The sequence below is a fragment of the Bison bison genome, unplaced genomic scaffold (genome assembly GCF_000754665.1).
Source record: "Bison bison bison isolate TAMUID 2011002044 unplaced genomic scaffold, Bison_UMD1.0 scf7180017864263, whole genome shotgun sequence".
Lineage (NCBI taxonomy): Eukaryota > Metazoa > Chordata > Mammalia > Artiodactyla > Bovidae > Bison > Bison bison.
The window spans coordinates 4378282-4394717 of NW_011494835.1; the positions used below are offsets into that span (position 1 = coordinate 4378282).

Sequence of the window (16436 nt, forward strand, 5' to 3'; positions counted from 1 at the left end):
TTCACTTTCATGCATTGGAGAAGGAAATGGCAACCCACTCCAGTGTTCTTGCCTGGAGAATCCCAGGGACGGGGGAGCCTGGTGGGCTGCCGTCTATGGGGTCGCACAGAGTCAGACACGACTGAAGTGACTTAGCAGCAGAGAAAGTTACAACCTTGGAATTCTATACCCATATATTTTTATTAAATTGCCAATGTGAAACTGAAATATAAGATTATGCCAATGTACTGCAAATCCTCATTAGTTCACTTGTCTAAAGTTTCAAATGTCTTTCAGTATAAATAAACATGTGAATAAAATACATTGCATACATCCTCTTTTCCAAATTAGCCTTAAAAGCCTCCAAGATTATTTATAGCAATATCATAAAGACATAATGGAAAGAGAGAGAGGAGCATGGCTGGTACCACTACTGGCCTCCTGGCCAGCCAACAACCACAGCAAAAAACGAAACCCTTAAGGGAGACACTGTGACAGGGTCAGCATATGTGAGGTGAGGATGGCCAAGGCTCTAGACACACGCAGGGCATCTAACACCTCTAAGACAGCCTCCTTGACATCTGCTAGTATAAGAATAGTCAGGTTTAGTTTTTTTTTTTTTATTTCATCCACAAAATTAATGTTTAATCTAACAGTTATGCACAGAACCTTCCAGAGTTTCTTTATGCTATGTAAACATGAACACAGAATCTTTTTTATATACACTTTGTTTCATATCTATCTTTTAAAAAATTTCAGTGTTGTATCTTTGAGACCTTTCCATGTTAGTCTGTATTCATTCTTTCTTAATAACTGTACAATATCCCCTCACATTTACTTAACTGGCCACTAGCTGATGGACATTTGGATTGTTTCCATTTTGTGTGTGTGTGAAAATTGTATTCCTCAATCACTCAGAGTAATTGTTAAGATGTGGACTGACCATTTTCATCTCTTTGTCACATACTCAGTTGTTTCTGGGAGATCTTGATTTATCATGATGATATCAGCCTCAACTAGAAGACTCCTCCTGTCAACACTCTTCATTAGAATACCCTTTTAACAGGTCTCCTCATGTTACTCTGGGAGAATACCGTTAAAGACTAACTGTGTTTCCCCCAAAGTCATATGATGAAGCCCCAGTAGTGTGGCTCTATTTGGAGATAGGGCCTTTATGGAAATAAGTAAGGTTAAATGATGTCATAAGGGTAAGGCCCTGATTGGATAGGATTAGTGGTCTTAAAAGAAGAGGCACCAAAAAAGAGAAAAATAAAAAGGAGAGATACCAGAGAGCTGCTTCTCTCTCTGCCACGTTAGGACATAACAAGAAGATGGCTGTCTGCCAACGAGGAAGAGAGCCCTCATCAGGAACCAACCCTGTCAGACCTTAATCTGGGACTTACAGGCTCCAGAACCATAAGCAAAAAACTGCTTTTGTTTTATTCACTCAATCTATGACATATGTTATTAGTCTGAACAGACTGGTGAAATACGTAACACATGTCTACTTAAGGATTTGAGGGTCACAGCCTTGCATCTAGGTGATCGGATACCTGACAGAGCTCTACCCATTATTCTAGGTAACTTTTCTGGAACACCTCCAAGACACAGTGCACTTTGATGAAAGTTAAACTTATCATTTTTCCTTTTTTATACTTGGAATCTAAGTACTGAATTTCAACAAGGCAGAAAACGTAGTACCATCTTCCTTACCATCATCATCCACTTACTTGTCTATGAACATCTGTGGGGGAAAAATCTCCAAATCCTTCCCAAATTCCACCGTTTTCCTCCTCTTCATAAAATCGAATCTGGATGTCATCTGTAAACAGTCACGTTCCGGTGTATAATTTCACACAGTATAACAACATTCATAAATGTGATGAAAAACAAAGCTGGTTCAAGAGTCTACCTACTATGTACTCAACCTTTTTTGAAAGTAATTCATATAAAATAGACTTCTAAATTATTTAAAATTTTGAGTAAAATTTTTTTGTTACCATAGTAATGGGCCCCACGTTTCATTTACAAGGACAGAACTCTAGATTTACCTATTCAATCTGAGCTGTCTCTTAATCAATCTTTGACTTTCCCACTTCTCGAACCCTAAACCAATTCACTCCCCAGGAACATGAAAGATAGTGAAGAATATCAGAATCCCAAAAGGTGGTTCACCTTGATACAGATTTATATAATAATATTTAACTTATATAAAGTTTACTATTTGGCAGACACTGTTCTAAGTGATTTTATATGCATATATTAACTGATTTCATCTTCAACTCTGTGATGCAAGTATACTATTGATATCCTCATTCTGCAGAAAAGAAAAAGAAACTGGAGTTCAAAGAGGTTAAGTAACTTATCTAAGGTTGAACAGTTAGTAAGGGGAGAGACCAGGATTTGAACACGGACACTGAAGGTTCAGACTCCAGGCTCTTAAACATCCTACTATGCTACCTCTCTACAATATTCTAATAGTCCCTATTGAGAAACTGCTAAATTACGTGTTGGTCTAGTCCCTTCGGGTTAAATTAGAATGTCTTAATTTCACACTTTAGTCATGGATTCTACTCCTGCAGAAATATTACAATATAACTCAAGTGAAGCATCTCCCTGGCTTCACTTCCTAATTCACAGGGAGGAGTACACTATGGACTTGCAAAAACTAAATGTATATTTCTATTTAAATAGAATTTTAGAAATATTAGGGTTGAGTAAGACATTCATAGGACTACCCTGGACCTAGTTATTCAGATTCTTTAAGCTGGGTATAAAACTTCTCTTAATTAGCTATTTCAATGTAATGATGATGACTAAGAGTCACATTTACAAATAAAGGTACTTAGATTGTGTTTACTCATAGTATGCACACCCAGGAATCTGGAAATGCACATTACTTGGATAGAATTGGCTAAAAGAAAGCTGATACCAGAATCTGCAGAGAAAGTGTAAACATTTTGGGGACAAAGATATACACCTTTATCTTAAAATCTGATCTCATTTTTTCTGACTTTTTATCTCAGAGGATTTAGCCTCAAAGGACAATTTTCTTTTTATAAAGCCATAGTTCTTTAAATAGGAGCTAAGTTTCCAGTTATACAGCTGCTTACTCTGAAAATGCTCATTAGAGTAAGCAGCTGGGTAACTGCTTGTAGTGAGTGTATCTTTATTATGGTATACCTTTCATGGTTTTAAAAATGAGTAAAGCTTGAGAAAATAACAATCTCTTTCTGCTTTTCCTAACTTATAAATCTTGTGCTATATCTACTGCTACTACTGCTACTGCTAAGTCACTTCAGTCATGTCCGACTCTGTGTGACCCCATAGACGGCAGCCCGCTAGGCTCCTCCGTCCCTGAGATTCTCCAGGCAAGAACACTGGAGTGGGTTGCCATTTCCTTCTCCAATGCATGAAAGTGAAAAGTGAAAGTGAAGTCGCTCAGTCGTGCCCGACTCTCAGCGACCACATGGACTGGAGCCCACCAGGCTCCTCCATCCATGGGGTTTTCCAGGCAAGAGTACTGGAGTGGGGTGCCATTGCCTTCTCTGGTGCTATATCTAGTGAGAGATAAATGCCAAGACCTTTGCTGAAAGCGAAAATTATGAAAGAAATATGCTCTGAGACTTTTCTTATAATGCTTATTCTTTCTTTTTTCTTAAATGACATCATAGTGTCATGTGAAGATATCCAGAGAAACTCTCAGTGTTGCAACAAAGCACTGTTAAGAGAAAAAAATTAACAATTTTACACTCTGTAAAACACTTATCATGCGCATGTGTGTGTAAGTGGGCTATTACTCATTTATTTAAAGTTCACATATCGAAGTTTAAAAAAGCACTGAAATATCACTGATTACAATGATCACTATTTTCTTATTTCTCTTTATAATAAGGGAGACCTGGGTTCGATCCCTGGGTTGGGAAGATTCCCTGGAGAAGGGAAAGGCTAGCCACTCCAGTATTCTGGCCTAGAGAATTCCATGGACTGTATAGTTCATGGGATTGCAAAGAGTCGGACATGACTAAGTGACTTTGACTTTGACTTCACTTCTGTTGAAAATTTTAAATGAATTAGTTGGGTTAAAAAATAACATGGACAACTTAATTTTGGAAGAGATGAAATGTATAAATTTTTAAAAGGATAGGTTCTATGCCAGAGGAGAGATGTTACTTGGCTCACTGCCAAAAAGTGACTCACAAACACACTCAGAATTACACTTCACATCTTGAGATCAGAGCATGTATTTACCTTTCTGAACCTTGTCACAGAGAAGATAAATCTCTTCCCCTCCAGTTACACATCCAGCTGTCCTGTCCATTCTTACTATTTTCAAGTTAGATGCATTGGGGGCTTCTGTTCACAGGAGAAAAACAACAAACATCATGATTTATCCTCAGCTTCACATGCTAACCTCCTGTGAGGGACCTTAACCAAAGCATACTTAACCAAAAGAAAGTTCAAATAGATGCTTTCACTCATACTGCTATAACAAAAATATGGATAAAAAGTGCCTTCTGAAATCCTCAGAGCACTGCTTGGGCATGGCTCATTCATTATCCCCAAAATAGATAAGGCAGAAAGGAGCAGTATTCATTTCTCCCACGAACACAGTAAGAGACATTAATAGAGAAAGAGAAAGAACTTTTCTGATGTTTCAGGAAGTTCCAAGCTAAAGGATGTGTGGAATTTCAATTAGGTCAAGACTTTAACCCCAAACTTACATCCATGGTACTGATACACCATTTACAAGAGTCCTAGACATTTAGGGAAGTACAGTATTCTAAAACTATTAATTTTTATTCTATAGAAAAGAAAAATGAAGATATTATATTTCCTTTTCCCAAACTAAATTAGAATTCTGTGTGGTTAAGACATAAAAGTTTTGTGTGGTAATAGTATAAAAGCTTCCTTTTTTTTTTTTTTTCGCTCTAACAGCTGCATTTTAAAGTGATCTTTGGTATAGGAGCCTACAACATTTTATAAAGCTTTCACTTCCCTTTAAACCTGTTTAAATTAGAGAAATCAGTTAGTTGCTGTACTTGGGGCATGGAGTTTTCTACTTAGACTAAACTCTATGACCTTTTAATGAGCCTAAATACTGCCCTTACAGACAGTTTGGAAATATCTGTTTAATAAATCCCATGCATACCAAATAAGAAATCTGCATGGTAAATGCCAAAGACCACTGTAAAACTCTTCAAAAACTCCAGGAACTACAGATGGAAATAGAATTTTGAAGCCACAAAACATCAAAATATCTGTACTGCTCATTTAGCTAACCTGAAGTTCCCAAATGGATAAAGCTGTAACATGCAAGAATGAAAATGGGTAAGTATAAGAGTTATCTTTTATTAACTTCTCTTCAGAGCCCCAGCTATTTTTCCCATCTAAGAGCACCAGCAATATATCCTCATAGCAAAGAATTCATAAATAATAAGAAATTTGGCATTGCATGTAAAAGACTATAACAAACATGAGGAAGGAGATTTATTGAGCGCCTCACCATATTTCACTTTTAATCTTGACATCAACTTTTTAAGCTAGACTTCAGTATTCTTATTTTGCAGATGATAAACGTGAGGCTCCAAGGGATTAAGTTACTTGCCCCAGGAACCAGACCTAGTCAGTAACTGCCAGGGTGGGGATGGAAGTCTGTTCCTGACTTTGCAGCAAGCTGCCTCAGGTCAGGAGTCGCGTACTCACTGCTGTCATAGATGGCGTCCGACACCACAGGTTCCAGACGCCTCGTGAAGCTGCCGGTGCTGTCTGGAAGGAAAGCTGTAAACATGAGCCGTACCACGCTGAGGTCCATCTCCTTCGTCTGCTGAAGAGCTGCCTGGCGGATGATTTCTTTTTCCCGATCTAGGACCAGACAACACAGAGTGTTCATGTCCAGGGAAAGGTGTAAGTATGAACATTTTAGATTGAGTGCTTTTATAATGCCCCAATTAAGAATGTCAACTTAAAGTAAAAGTCATTTTTCTCTTTTGAAATTCTTCATATTGCTAATAAAATTTTAAGAATTATCTATGTCATCCAAACATAAAGGCATCAGAAGAAGGCCTGCATTGTCTCTGGATCACAGTGAAAACTGTCCTGTATGTGACAAATGGCCTCGTTCCTTTCCTGTTATCCCCTGACCTCTCCCAAGACACAAAGGGTGTGATGGAAATGGAAAGGAGTAAGCTGATTATGCCTCAGTTGTGTTGAGGAACGTGAAATTAGATATTTCAGCACTGATAAATATATATACACTATCATGTGTAAAACAGATAGTGGGAAGTTGCTAAATAACACAGGGAGCCCATCTGGTGCTCTGTGACAATCTACAGGGGTGAGGGTAGAGGGAGGGGAGACAGGCTCAGGAGGGAGGGGATTATGTATATAATCATGACTGATTGTACTGGTGTACGGCAGAAACCAACACAAAACTGTAAAGCAATTTTCCACCAATTAAAAAATAAATAAAAAATTTAAAAAGGAAATTAAATATCCCCAAAGCTGTATTCATCCCATAGCACCCAGCACAGTAGCAAGTAGGACTCAAAACGTGCAGTTAAGGAGCTGAATAACTCAACTGCATTTGGCTCCTTTCCCTCTGATGGAGCTTTCTTGTTGATGGACGTGACTGTACTTAACTTATAATATCATAAAAGGTGATAATTCAAGTGAAGAGTACTACAAAAGAGCTACAGTTGAAGTGATACAAAACCTCAAAAGAGGGGAGAATCCAGAGGCTTTCGAGCAGAAGAGACATTGCCCTGAATCTGGAAAGGATGGTAGAACTTGAACTCAGGAAGAGAATGAATAAAGACATCCCAGGAAGAGAAAGAATGTGCCAAGGAGAGGAAGAGAGTAATCATGGTGCTTGTATGGAGCGGTTCAGTTTGACAAGAAGGGGTGTTGTGGGAGACAGTTGGAAATGCAGACTGGGGCCAGCTCTCGAGATGCCTAAAATGCCAGGGTCCGGAATTTGGATTTTGTAGGCAACACGGAGACCCTGAATAGTGGTGACTGACGTGCAGGGTGTAGTAAGATCCGTCTGGTCAGAGGACATGAACCAGATTAGAAGTAGCGAGGAACACAGACAGCAACAAAAAATTGGCATGAGGAATGGAACCCCACAGAGCACAGAGGAGCTGGAGCACACACAGGATGGAGAGGCAGCAGGGGTGAGGACGGAGCCTCAAAGACGGTGTGAAGGTTTCGAGGATGAGTATCAGAAGACAGAACGCATTGATGGGAAGAGGATGCCTGCTTTTGGAGCACCCGAGTATGAACTGGTGGCAGGATGGCTCGATGAAAGGACAACACAGAAAAGCAAAAATGGCACATGTCGTGGGACAAAGACTGGGGTTAAAAGAAAAGACACAAGTAAGGCAGGAAAATATAAAATCATAGCAGTGTTTTATGATAAAGAGGATAGCTTATAATGTGCCTGAGAGCACAAAGAAAGAAAGATTCCTTATGATAAGGTGAGCTGGAGGAGTTATAACAAAGGAGGTGTTCTGTGAATCCAAATTCTGAACTGGTTTTGACAGGCTGAAGAGGGAAGGGTGGTATTTTAGGTAGAGGTGGGAGCGCATCAGTGTTTGAGGGGACGATGGGAAGAGGTGGGTACCAGGCGGAACCTGAGATAAAGCTGGAAAGGGGGCTGGAGTCAGGCTTGGTATGCTCGGCTATGGCAGTACAAGGTTATTCTAGAAGTAGCAAGATGCCATCAGAGGTTTCTGAGCAGTGACAGGGTGGGAGCAGCCTGGGGCACAGACTGAGGGTGAGATGAGCTCCAGGTCTGCACACAGGGGAAGGAGAACCAGAGCTCTCACAGGACCAAGGCTGGGAGGGACACTCACCTGTGAGCTGCCGGTCTCCTCCGCCTTCTGCCTGCAAATAGGCAAGATCAGGATGCACCAAAAGTCCGGGATTATAGCCCCGTATACAGGCATCTGTCATTCGTGCTTCCAGTGTTTCGAATACTTTTTTCTTTGTCACATGAAGAATACCCAGGTTTGCAAAGCTGGAGGAAACGGCAACAACAACCAAAAGTTAGGTGGACAGAAACTAGAGTCCTGTTTTACTTTAACAAAGTGGATTGAGAAAACAGGCACAGACCCTCAGTCACACTATCACCAGCTGCATGCCAGAGCAGGCTGGGTTTTGCCACCAAATCAGGCTGTGGTAAACTTAGAAAAACCTTCTGGTTTTCAAAGCTTATTAGACTTGCAAATTATGATTCAGGGAGTGGGGTATACATACCTTAATAGGAAAGTTTCATATAGACTCATTTTAAAGTATTTTCTAGGAGAGTTGTATAAAAGGCAATTTTAATTCCAGATATACTAACTTTACAAACTTTAAAAATATGTAAAACTATATTTGGAAGATTATTTTTTCCTTGTGGATCATCCTTGGGCCTTGATGGGATTTAAAGTCTACCTAGAACCCCATCTCCTCCTGGGCTATCTCTAAGGTTGGAATTATTTATGATCACTAGAATGTCTACCCTCCACATGCACTCAGTCTTGAGGTTCACCTGTAATCAGGATAGATTTTCATATGGCAAAGGTTACATATCTATAGAACAAAATATGCTCATTAAAGCAATTCAAGGGATTTCTAAGACAATATATGAATTGCTCCAGCAATTAATTCACTTTTTAAAATAAAGTACATGAAACAAAGAAGTGTGTTCAATAAATCTAATATAACAAATAAGCAAAAAAACAAAACAAAACAAAACTGTACCAAGGAGACTCATTCAAATTCAACAAATATTTATTTTGCTCCCTAGTGCCAGGCAGTGTCCTGGGTGCTTCTGTCAACAGTAAAGGAATCTCTAACTTCATAGAGTTCATATGCTGCTATAACAACACAGAGAAAACAGGGCAACAACAGAGAGAAAACAAACAGGTAAGTTTTATAATTTAAAAGGTAAAAAGTGTTACCAAGAAAAATGAAGAAGGAATGGGAAACAGGAAGGGAAGAAGTAGAAGGCATAACACTTAAAATTTTAGAGACAGGACATCCCTGGTGGTCTGGTGGCTAGGACTCTCTGAGTTCCCAATGCAGGGGCTCAGGTTCTATCCCTAGTCAGAGAACTAGGTCCCACATGCCTAACTAAGAGTTCACATGCTGCAACTAAGACTGGACACAGCAAAATCAATATTTCTAAAACTAAAATAAATATTTTGGAAAATTAAAAAAAATTTTTTTAAATAGGGAGAGGCCAGAAAGGGCCTCACTGAAAAGATGTCAACTGAGCCAAGACTTCAAGGAAATGAGGGTTGGGACATGGATATGTAGAAAAAGCATGTCTAAGATGGAAGGAACAGTAAGTGCAGAGACCCTGAAGTAGGACCATGGCTGGTGTCCACAAGACAACAATGGCAAGGAGGCCCCTGTGGCTAGAGTGAGACAAGCAGCAGTCATCAGCACATGGAGCTGTATGTGAGAAGTTCAAAGAAATAAGCGGGGCACAGATCTTTTAAAGCCTCGTAAGCTTCTGTAAGGACCCTTCTTTTTCTCTGGCTTTTACTTGGAAGGAAAGAAAATATTAGTAAAAGAAAGATAGAAATATTATGACAACTGGATCAAATGAAATAAAGAATAAGACAATGTTGGAAGGCCAGATAAACTACACAAAGAAAATACATGAGGTAAAGGCAGAATGAGATGAGCACTCAGACAGAGGCTCAGAGATGAAATGAGACAGGGGTCCACACAGTGATGAAAAAATGTAGGACAGCTGAGACATACAGAGAGAAGAATATACAAAATATAACCTCCTGGAGAGCAGAGGTATCTGGTGCCAAGAACGGTGCTTGACACCAGGTGTTTAATAAATGTCTGTTGGATGAGTAAATGCAGGAATTAATCCAGCACAGAAAAATATGCACTATGACAAACTGCTAAGTGAGGAGAAACAGATTCTCAGAAAGAGCACCTCCATATTCTAGCCCGTTAGTCCTTACTACTATACAGGACGTCTGTAACGACAGCAAAACAAGGCCAACGCCAAGGCAATGGCAATGACAAACATGGTGCAGCACTTTACACTTCGCCGTCTATAAAGGGCTTTTCATGTAATTATCTAATTTGATCCCCGTGGAAAAGACATCATTGTTATTACATGAAGTGTTAGTCGTTCAGTCGTGTCTGACTATTTGCGACCCCATGGACTGTAGCCAGCCAGGCTCCTCTGTCCATGGAATCTTCTAGGCAAGAATACTGGAGTGGGTTGCCATTTCCTTCTCCAGGATTATTACATGAATAATAGATTTACTCTGGTAACAAATGAAATAATACAGAAGTCAGTCTTCTGCTTTGGGTAATAGTAGAGCAACGAAGACCATTAAAGCTTCTCACTCTAAACAACAAAAAATAGTTTTCATACCCTGGACAATAGACGGCTTAGGACAGCGAACCTAGAGGAAAGGAAGACAGATAAGGTGAGTCTTAAAATTATGCTGCACTAATATCTCAAGAGAGCTTCCAGGCTGCAGCATAGGGAGGGGCAGGTTAAACAGAGCCTGCTGATCTCCCTGAGTTGAGGAGACAAAGGAGACCAACAAGGCTAGAATTCATGGGCAGACACCAGTGAGGAAAGAATCCCACACAGAGAGAGACACTTAGAGCATGAGTGCGGGGAAATGACCCAAGGCCGGGAAAGGAACCATGGGAAGCACCGATGCAACTGCTCCTGGAGCACACACAGGGCTAGAATGGTTCAAGAAACCTTGTGAAACATGAAGGATTAGAGTGGACAGTTAGAAAGACATTGCCTTAGTAATGGTTTCAAGTTAACCCTAAAGTCTGCTCTGGTCTCCCTAAAAAAGCTTAAAAGTCAGTCTAGAAAGGGCCAAACTAGTCTCAAATTTAACTGTATCCCAATGCTCAAAAATATTTGCAAGATTCCCCCAAAAGCCTGTAGAGATGAAAATTACAATGTTTGGGAAGAAAAATACACTAGATGAAATTAAGAACAAATCAGACACTATAGACAAAATGTTTAGTGAACTTGAGGACACAGTAATAGAACTATCTGAAATGAAACAGAAAAAAAGTGAAAAGAAAAAGAACAGATCATTCATGAGCTGTGGCACAATTTTAAATGGCCAAATACATGAGACTGATGTTCTAGAAGAGGAGGGAAAAAACAGGAGTGTATGGAAAAAGTATTGGAAAAATAATGGCTGAAAAGTTTTAAAATTCAGTAAAAATGGAAACCCAGAGATTCAAGAATCTCAATAAATCACAAAGAACAAGAAACATGAAGAATATGACACTAAAGCTTAACATAATCAAGTTGCTGAAAACTAGCAATGAAGAGGAAAAGTAAAAAGCTGATAGAGAAAAAACCTGACACATGACGTACGGAGGAATAAAGATATAAGAATGACAGGAGACTTTTTGGAAACAAGGAAAGCCAGAAGACAGTGGAGCAGTGTATTTTAAGGACATGCAAGAAAACCCTATAATTCTACACTCCTCAAAAATATCTTTGAAAAACAAAGACAAAATAAAGACTGTAACATGTACAAATTGAAAGAATTTAGCAGCACACCAGTAGTTAAAAAAAAAAAAAATTGAAAAAACGTCAATACATGGCTAAGTATAAAATATTTTTTCCTTATTTAAAAGTTTCCTTAAAAGGTAACTGATAATTTAAAGCAAAAATAAAAAAACAATATATGGTGGGATTTATATTAATAACATATGCAGATATAAAATATATGACATAATAACAAGAAAGCCAAAAGAGGGAAAATGAAAGTATACTGTTAACATGCTATAAGTAAACAGGTATAGTGCTATTTGAAGGTAGACTAGGATAAGTTAAAGATGTATAGTATAAACATAAAAAGATTGCTAAAAAATACAAAGAGGTATAAACCTAAAAGGAGATAAATGAAATAACAAATAATCAAATAATCTAAGAGGCAGGAAAAGAGGAAAAGAGGTACAAAGAAAAGATGTGATAAGCAGAAAACAAACAGCAAGATGGTAGATTTAAACACAGCCATATCAGTAATCATATTAAACAAAAATCACTTAACACCCACTAAAAGACAGAGAGTGTCAGACTGAATAGAAAGACCCAACTATATGTGGTGCAAATTTATTTTTAATATAAAACACTAAGCAGATGGAAAAAATGTTTCAAGCTAACATTATTCAAAAGAAAGCTGAAGTAACTATGTTAGTCTCAGTCGAGGTAGATTTCAGAGCAAAGAGTATTACCAGGAATAAAAAAGGTACTTTCATAATGATAAAGGGATTGATTCTTAAGAGGACATAAGAATCCTAAATGTTAATGCATCGAATAAAAGAACTTCACAACATAAGAACCACAATCTTATAGAACTGAAAAGAGAAATAGATGCATCTATGACTATAGTCAGAGATTTCAATACTCTTAATAATTGATAGAGCAGTAGAGAGAAAATTAGTAAAGAGACAAAAGCCTTGAACAAACAACCTCATCGATATTTACAGAACATGCATTCAATCTGATCATGCTAAACACTCTTTGTAAGTGCACAAGGAACATATACCAAGACACCATATTCCATCCAGAAAACAAGCTTCAGCACATTTAAAAGGAGTCAACTCATACCAAATACTTCCTTACCACAGTGGAACTCAACCAGATATCAGTAACCAAGTTACCTAGGTAAGAATGTATTTAAATCAAGACTGGCCACGTAATAATTAATTGTTGAAGGTGAGTGATGGGTACAGTGAAGGCTCATCATGCTAGTCTTTCTACTTTTGTACATGTTTGGAAATTTCTATAATAAAATGCAAAACATAAATGAGAGCAGGCATTATTATTATTAGCTCATGAAACAGAAAAAACTGAGAGGATCATAGATGTTAACAAACGAGAACACAAAAGGGCACAGTCACTTTGGAAAGCAATTTAGCGGTTTCTTATCAAGATAAAAACTCTTAGCACAGGTCCCTACAATTCCATTCCTCAGTACTTACCCAAGCCAAGAAAAATTACAACTTCTGTTCACACAAAAAAGTGGCTTTATTCTGAAAAACTAGACACAAACCAAATATTCTTCAACAGGTAGATAAACAAACTGATATACCAACACAGCGCAACAATGTAACACTACCTAATAATTAAAAAGAATAAACTACCAATGTACACAGCAACCTAGAGGAATCTGAAATACATTATGCTACGTGAAATAAGCCAGATTCAAAAAGGCTACACACTGTATTATCGCATTTGTGTGTCATCATGGAAAGGGCAAAATTATAGGGGTAGAAAACAGACCAGAGGTTGCCAGGGCCTAGAGTTGGAGGAGAATTGGACTCTAAAAGGTCACAGAGGGATTTTCAGGAGGTGATGAAACTATTCTCTACCTTGACTGTGATTATACTAGTATTTATCAAAATTAGAACTGTACACTTTAAAAAGTGAACGTTACAATATTTAATTTCAAAAATTTAACGAAGAAAGGTTATCACTGCTAACTGGACTGGAACTACAATCCTGCCTCTTAGTCAAAATGCCATACATAAATGGCTTTCAAAGTGTACTCTCTAGGCCAGCAGCATTACCTGAGAATTTATTAAAATGCTTATTCTTAGGCCTTATCCCAAGCTTACTGAATCAGAAACTCTGGGGGGTGAGGCTCAGCCATCTATGTTTCAGCAAACCCTCCAGGTGATTCTGATGGCCCCTAAAGTTTGTGAATCACTGCAGCAGCAGTAGCTCTACACAATGACCAGGCAATGAGATCAGAATCTCTGGACACAGGGCTTGGCATCAGTATTTTTACAAAGTGATCAAAGATGACTTTATTTAGCAGGCAAGTTTGAAATCTGCACTATGCCAGACGTTTCCATCATTATAATCATCTGGGAACTGCCTCTGCCCTCTGGCTAAGATCAAATTCCCAAGTCCTTGCATTGGGATTCTAAAGTAGCTCCTCCATCTGGCCTTTCTTCCTCTAAAATACTGATGTCACAGCAGGCCAGAGACTTAAAAGCAGCCCAACTCAACTGACAATACACACCCAAGTCTGGAAACTGGATATTACCAATCTCAGTCCAGATCTTGTCCATTTTCTCCAAATAGCTCCTTTTCTGTGTATTAGGTTGAAACAGTCAAGTCAACTGTTTTGGATCTACAAAAACAGCAGTTTAATGTGGTCTGCCTTACTTCGCCTCATTTCTCTTCTGCATTTTATATCTATATATCTACTTTGAGAGCTTGCCATTGGTATATGCTGGAAATATTAGTTAAAAAAAAAAAAAGAAAAAACTTCACATCTCTCTAAATCAGGGCTGCCAGGAAGCAAGCAGAGGGTGTGGTGATTATTGGTGAGGAAGGTGGCTTAAAGCAAAGTCAAGTAACAGTTTCCATTGAATGCATATTTCAGAGAACGAAAATGTTGTTGAAACGAACTGCTGATATTTAAGATTGAAAATAAAACACCAAACTAAGATTACTTTTATGAGGATAAGCACTAAGGGCAGACTAAAGGGAGTACAAAATATTGACAAAAAGTCAAAATTAAAATTAGTTTAAAAAGTTACAAGGACTCACTCCTCCACATTAAACCTATCGAACTTAAAATCATGACTTAGTTATCTAAAACATGAATATTTTAATATAGGTAACAAAATACCTTGAGAACTCAGGCTGAGAGTTAAGAGAAACACTCCAAGGAAAGGTCATTCTTTTGGCTTTGATAATTTGGTTTTGGTAAATAATAAAGGTTATTTATCTTCTCAGGGTCATTCTCCATGTCTTTTTTGATTATGTTGGATTGATGCCCTGCTTATGAATCTATCCTCTCAACCTAAACTGTTCCACTGTAAACAGCTTATCAGGGTTCCATTTCTAGTATTGACAAGCCTGAGGAGTAACTCTGGCTGTCTTCCTAAATTTCTCTATGTGCTTTTCTTAACTACAAGTTAGAACTAAATAAGAATAATCGATGACATCCTTTAAATACACATGTGCAAGTCGGCTCATGTTATTTCATAAGACTACCTAATGTTAGTTCAGTATAGAATTTGGATGTTAAGGGCCTGGAGGTAGATTCTGTGGCCTAACTCTCAGACTGCATAAGAGAAGAAATTAATGTCCCCAAGAGGTCATGCATATTACCCCTAGTCCTGCAGCCGAAAGTGACAGAACTGCACACAGAACTCTGGTTTCCAGACCACTAGCACCAGACTCTTTCTACTAAAATGTGACAGGTTCTCATATTAGAAACTTAACAAAAAATAAGCGAGACAAATGAATCATGAAGGAAATACTGTGTTTTGGGAAACACTCTAGGCAAAAGTTGCTCTGTTAAAAGTCAGATTATGAAAGGAGTACCAAGGTTTCACAGCACTCTGAACAGGAAAGGCTACTGAATCTACATGGAACATGGAACAACGGACTGTTTCAAAACTGGGAAAGGAGTTTTCAAAATTGGGAAAGGAGTATGTCAAGGCTGTATATTGTCACCTTATATTGTCAACTTATATGTGGAGTACATCATGCTGGGCTGGATGAAGCACAAGCTGGAATCAAGATTGCCAGAAGAAATGTCAATAACCTCAGATATGCAGATGACACCACCCTTAAGGCAGAAAGTGAAGAAGAAATTAAAGAGCCTCTTGGTGAAGGTGAAAGAGGAGACTGAAAAAGCTGGCTTAAAACTCAACATTCAAAAAACTAAGATCATGGCATCCAGTCCCATCACTTCATGACAAAGAAATGGGGAAACAATGAAAACAGTGACAGACTTTATTTTCTTGGGCTCCAAAATCACTGCAGATGGCAACTGCAGCCACGAAATCAAAAGACGCTTGCTCCTTGGAAGAAAAGCTATGACAAACCTGGACAGTGTATTGAAAAGCAGAGACGTTACCTTGCCTACAAAGGTCTGTATAGTCAAAGCTATGGCTTTTCCAGTAGCCATGTATGGATGTAAGAGTTGGGCCATAAAGAAGGCTGAGAGCCAAAGAATTGATGGTTTTGAATTACGGTGTTGGAGAAAGACTCTTGAGAGTCTGTTGGACTGCAAGGAGATCAAATCAGTCAATCCTAAAGGAAATCAACTTTGAGTAGTCATTGGAAGGACTGATGTTGAAGCTGAAGCTCCAATACTTTGGCCACCTGATGTGAAGAGCTGACTCACTTAAAAGGACCTTGATGCTGGGAAAGACTGAAGGCAGGAGAAGGGGATGACAGAGGATGAGATGGTTGGATAGCATCACCAACTCAGTGGACATGAGTTTGAGTAAACTCCAGGAGTTGATGATGGGCAGGGAGGCCTGGCATGTTGTACTCCACGGGGTTGCAAAGGGTCAGACACAACTGAGCGACACCACCACCACCCGAATTTAACGTAACTCTCATGGCATCCTCTTGATTACATTTTTTAAAATTTACTTATTTTTCAAAAATGTAATCAAGAGGATGCCATGAGAGT

General features: G+C 38.7%; 1 protein-coding gene across 3 annotated transcripts in view; it reads right to left on the minus strand.

The window, feature by feature from the left end:
* Positions 1 to 16436, minus strand: part of NFKB1 (nuclear factor of kappa light polypeptide gene enhancer in B-cells 1) — a 123269-nt gene that overhangs the window by 31496 nt on the left and 75337 nt on the right. For all 3 annotated transcript variants that reach the window (XM_010848283.1, XM_010848282.1, XM_010848281.1), the window contains 4 exons: positions 7836 to 7999; positions 5686 to 5844; positions 4231 to 4335; positions 1710 to 1801 (listed from right to left, as the gene is read on the minus strand). In XM_010848283.1, the coding sequence (XP_010846585.1) occupies positions 1710 to 1801; positions 4231 to 4335; positions 5686 to 5844; positions 7836 to 7999 (520 nt within the window). The remainder of the gene's footprint in view (positions 1 to 1709; positions 1802 to 4230; positions 4336 to 5685; positions 5845 to 7835; positions 8000 to 16436) is intronic.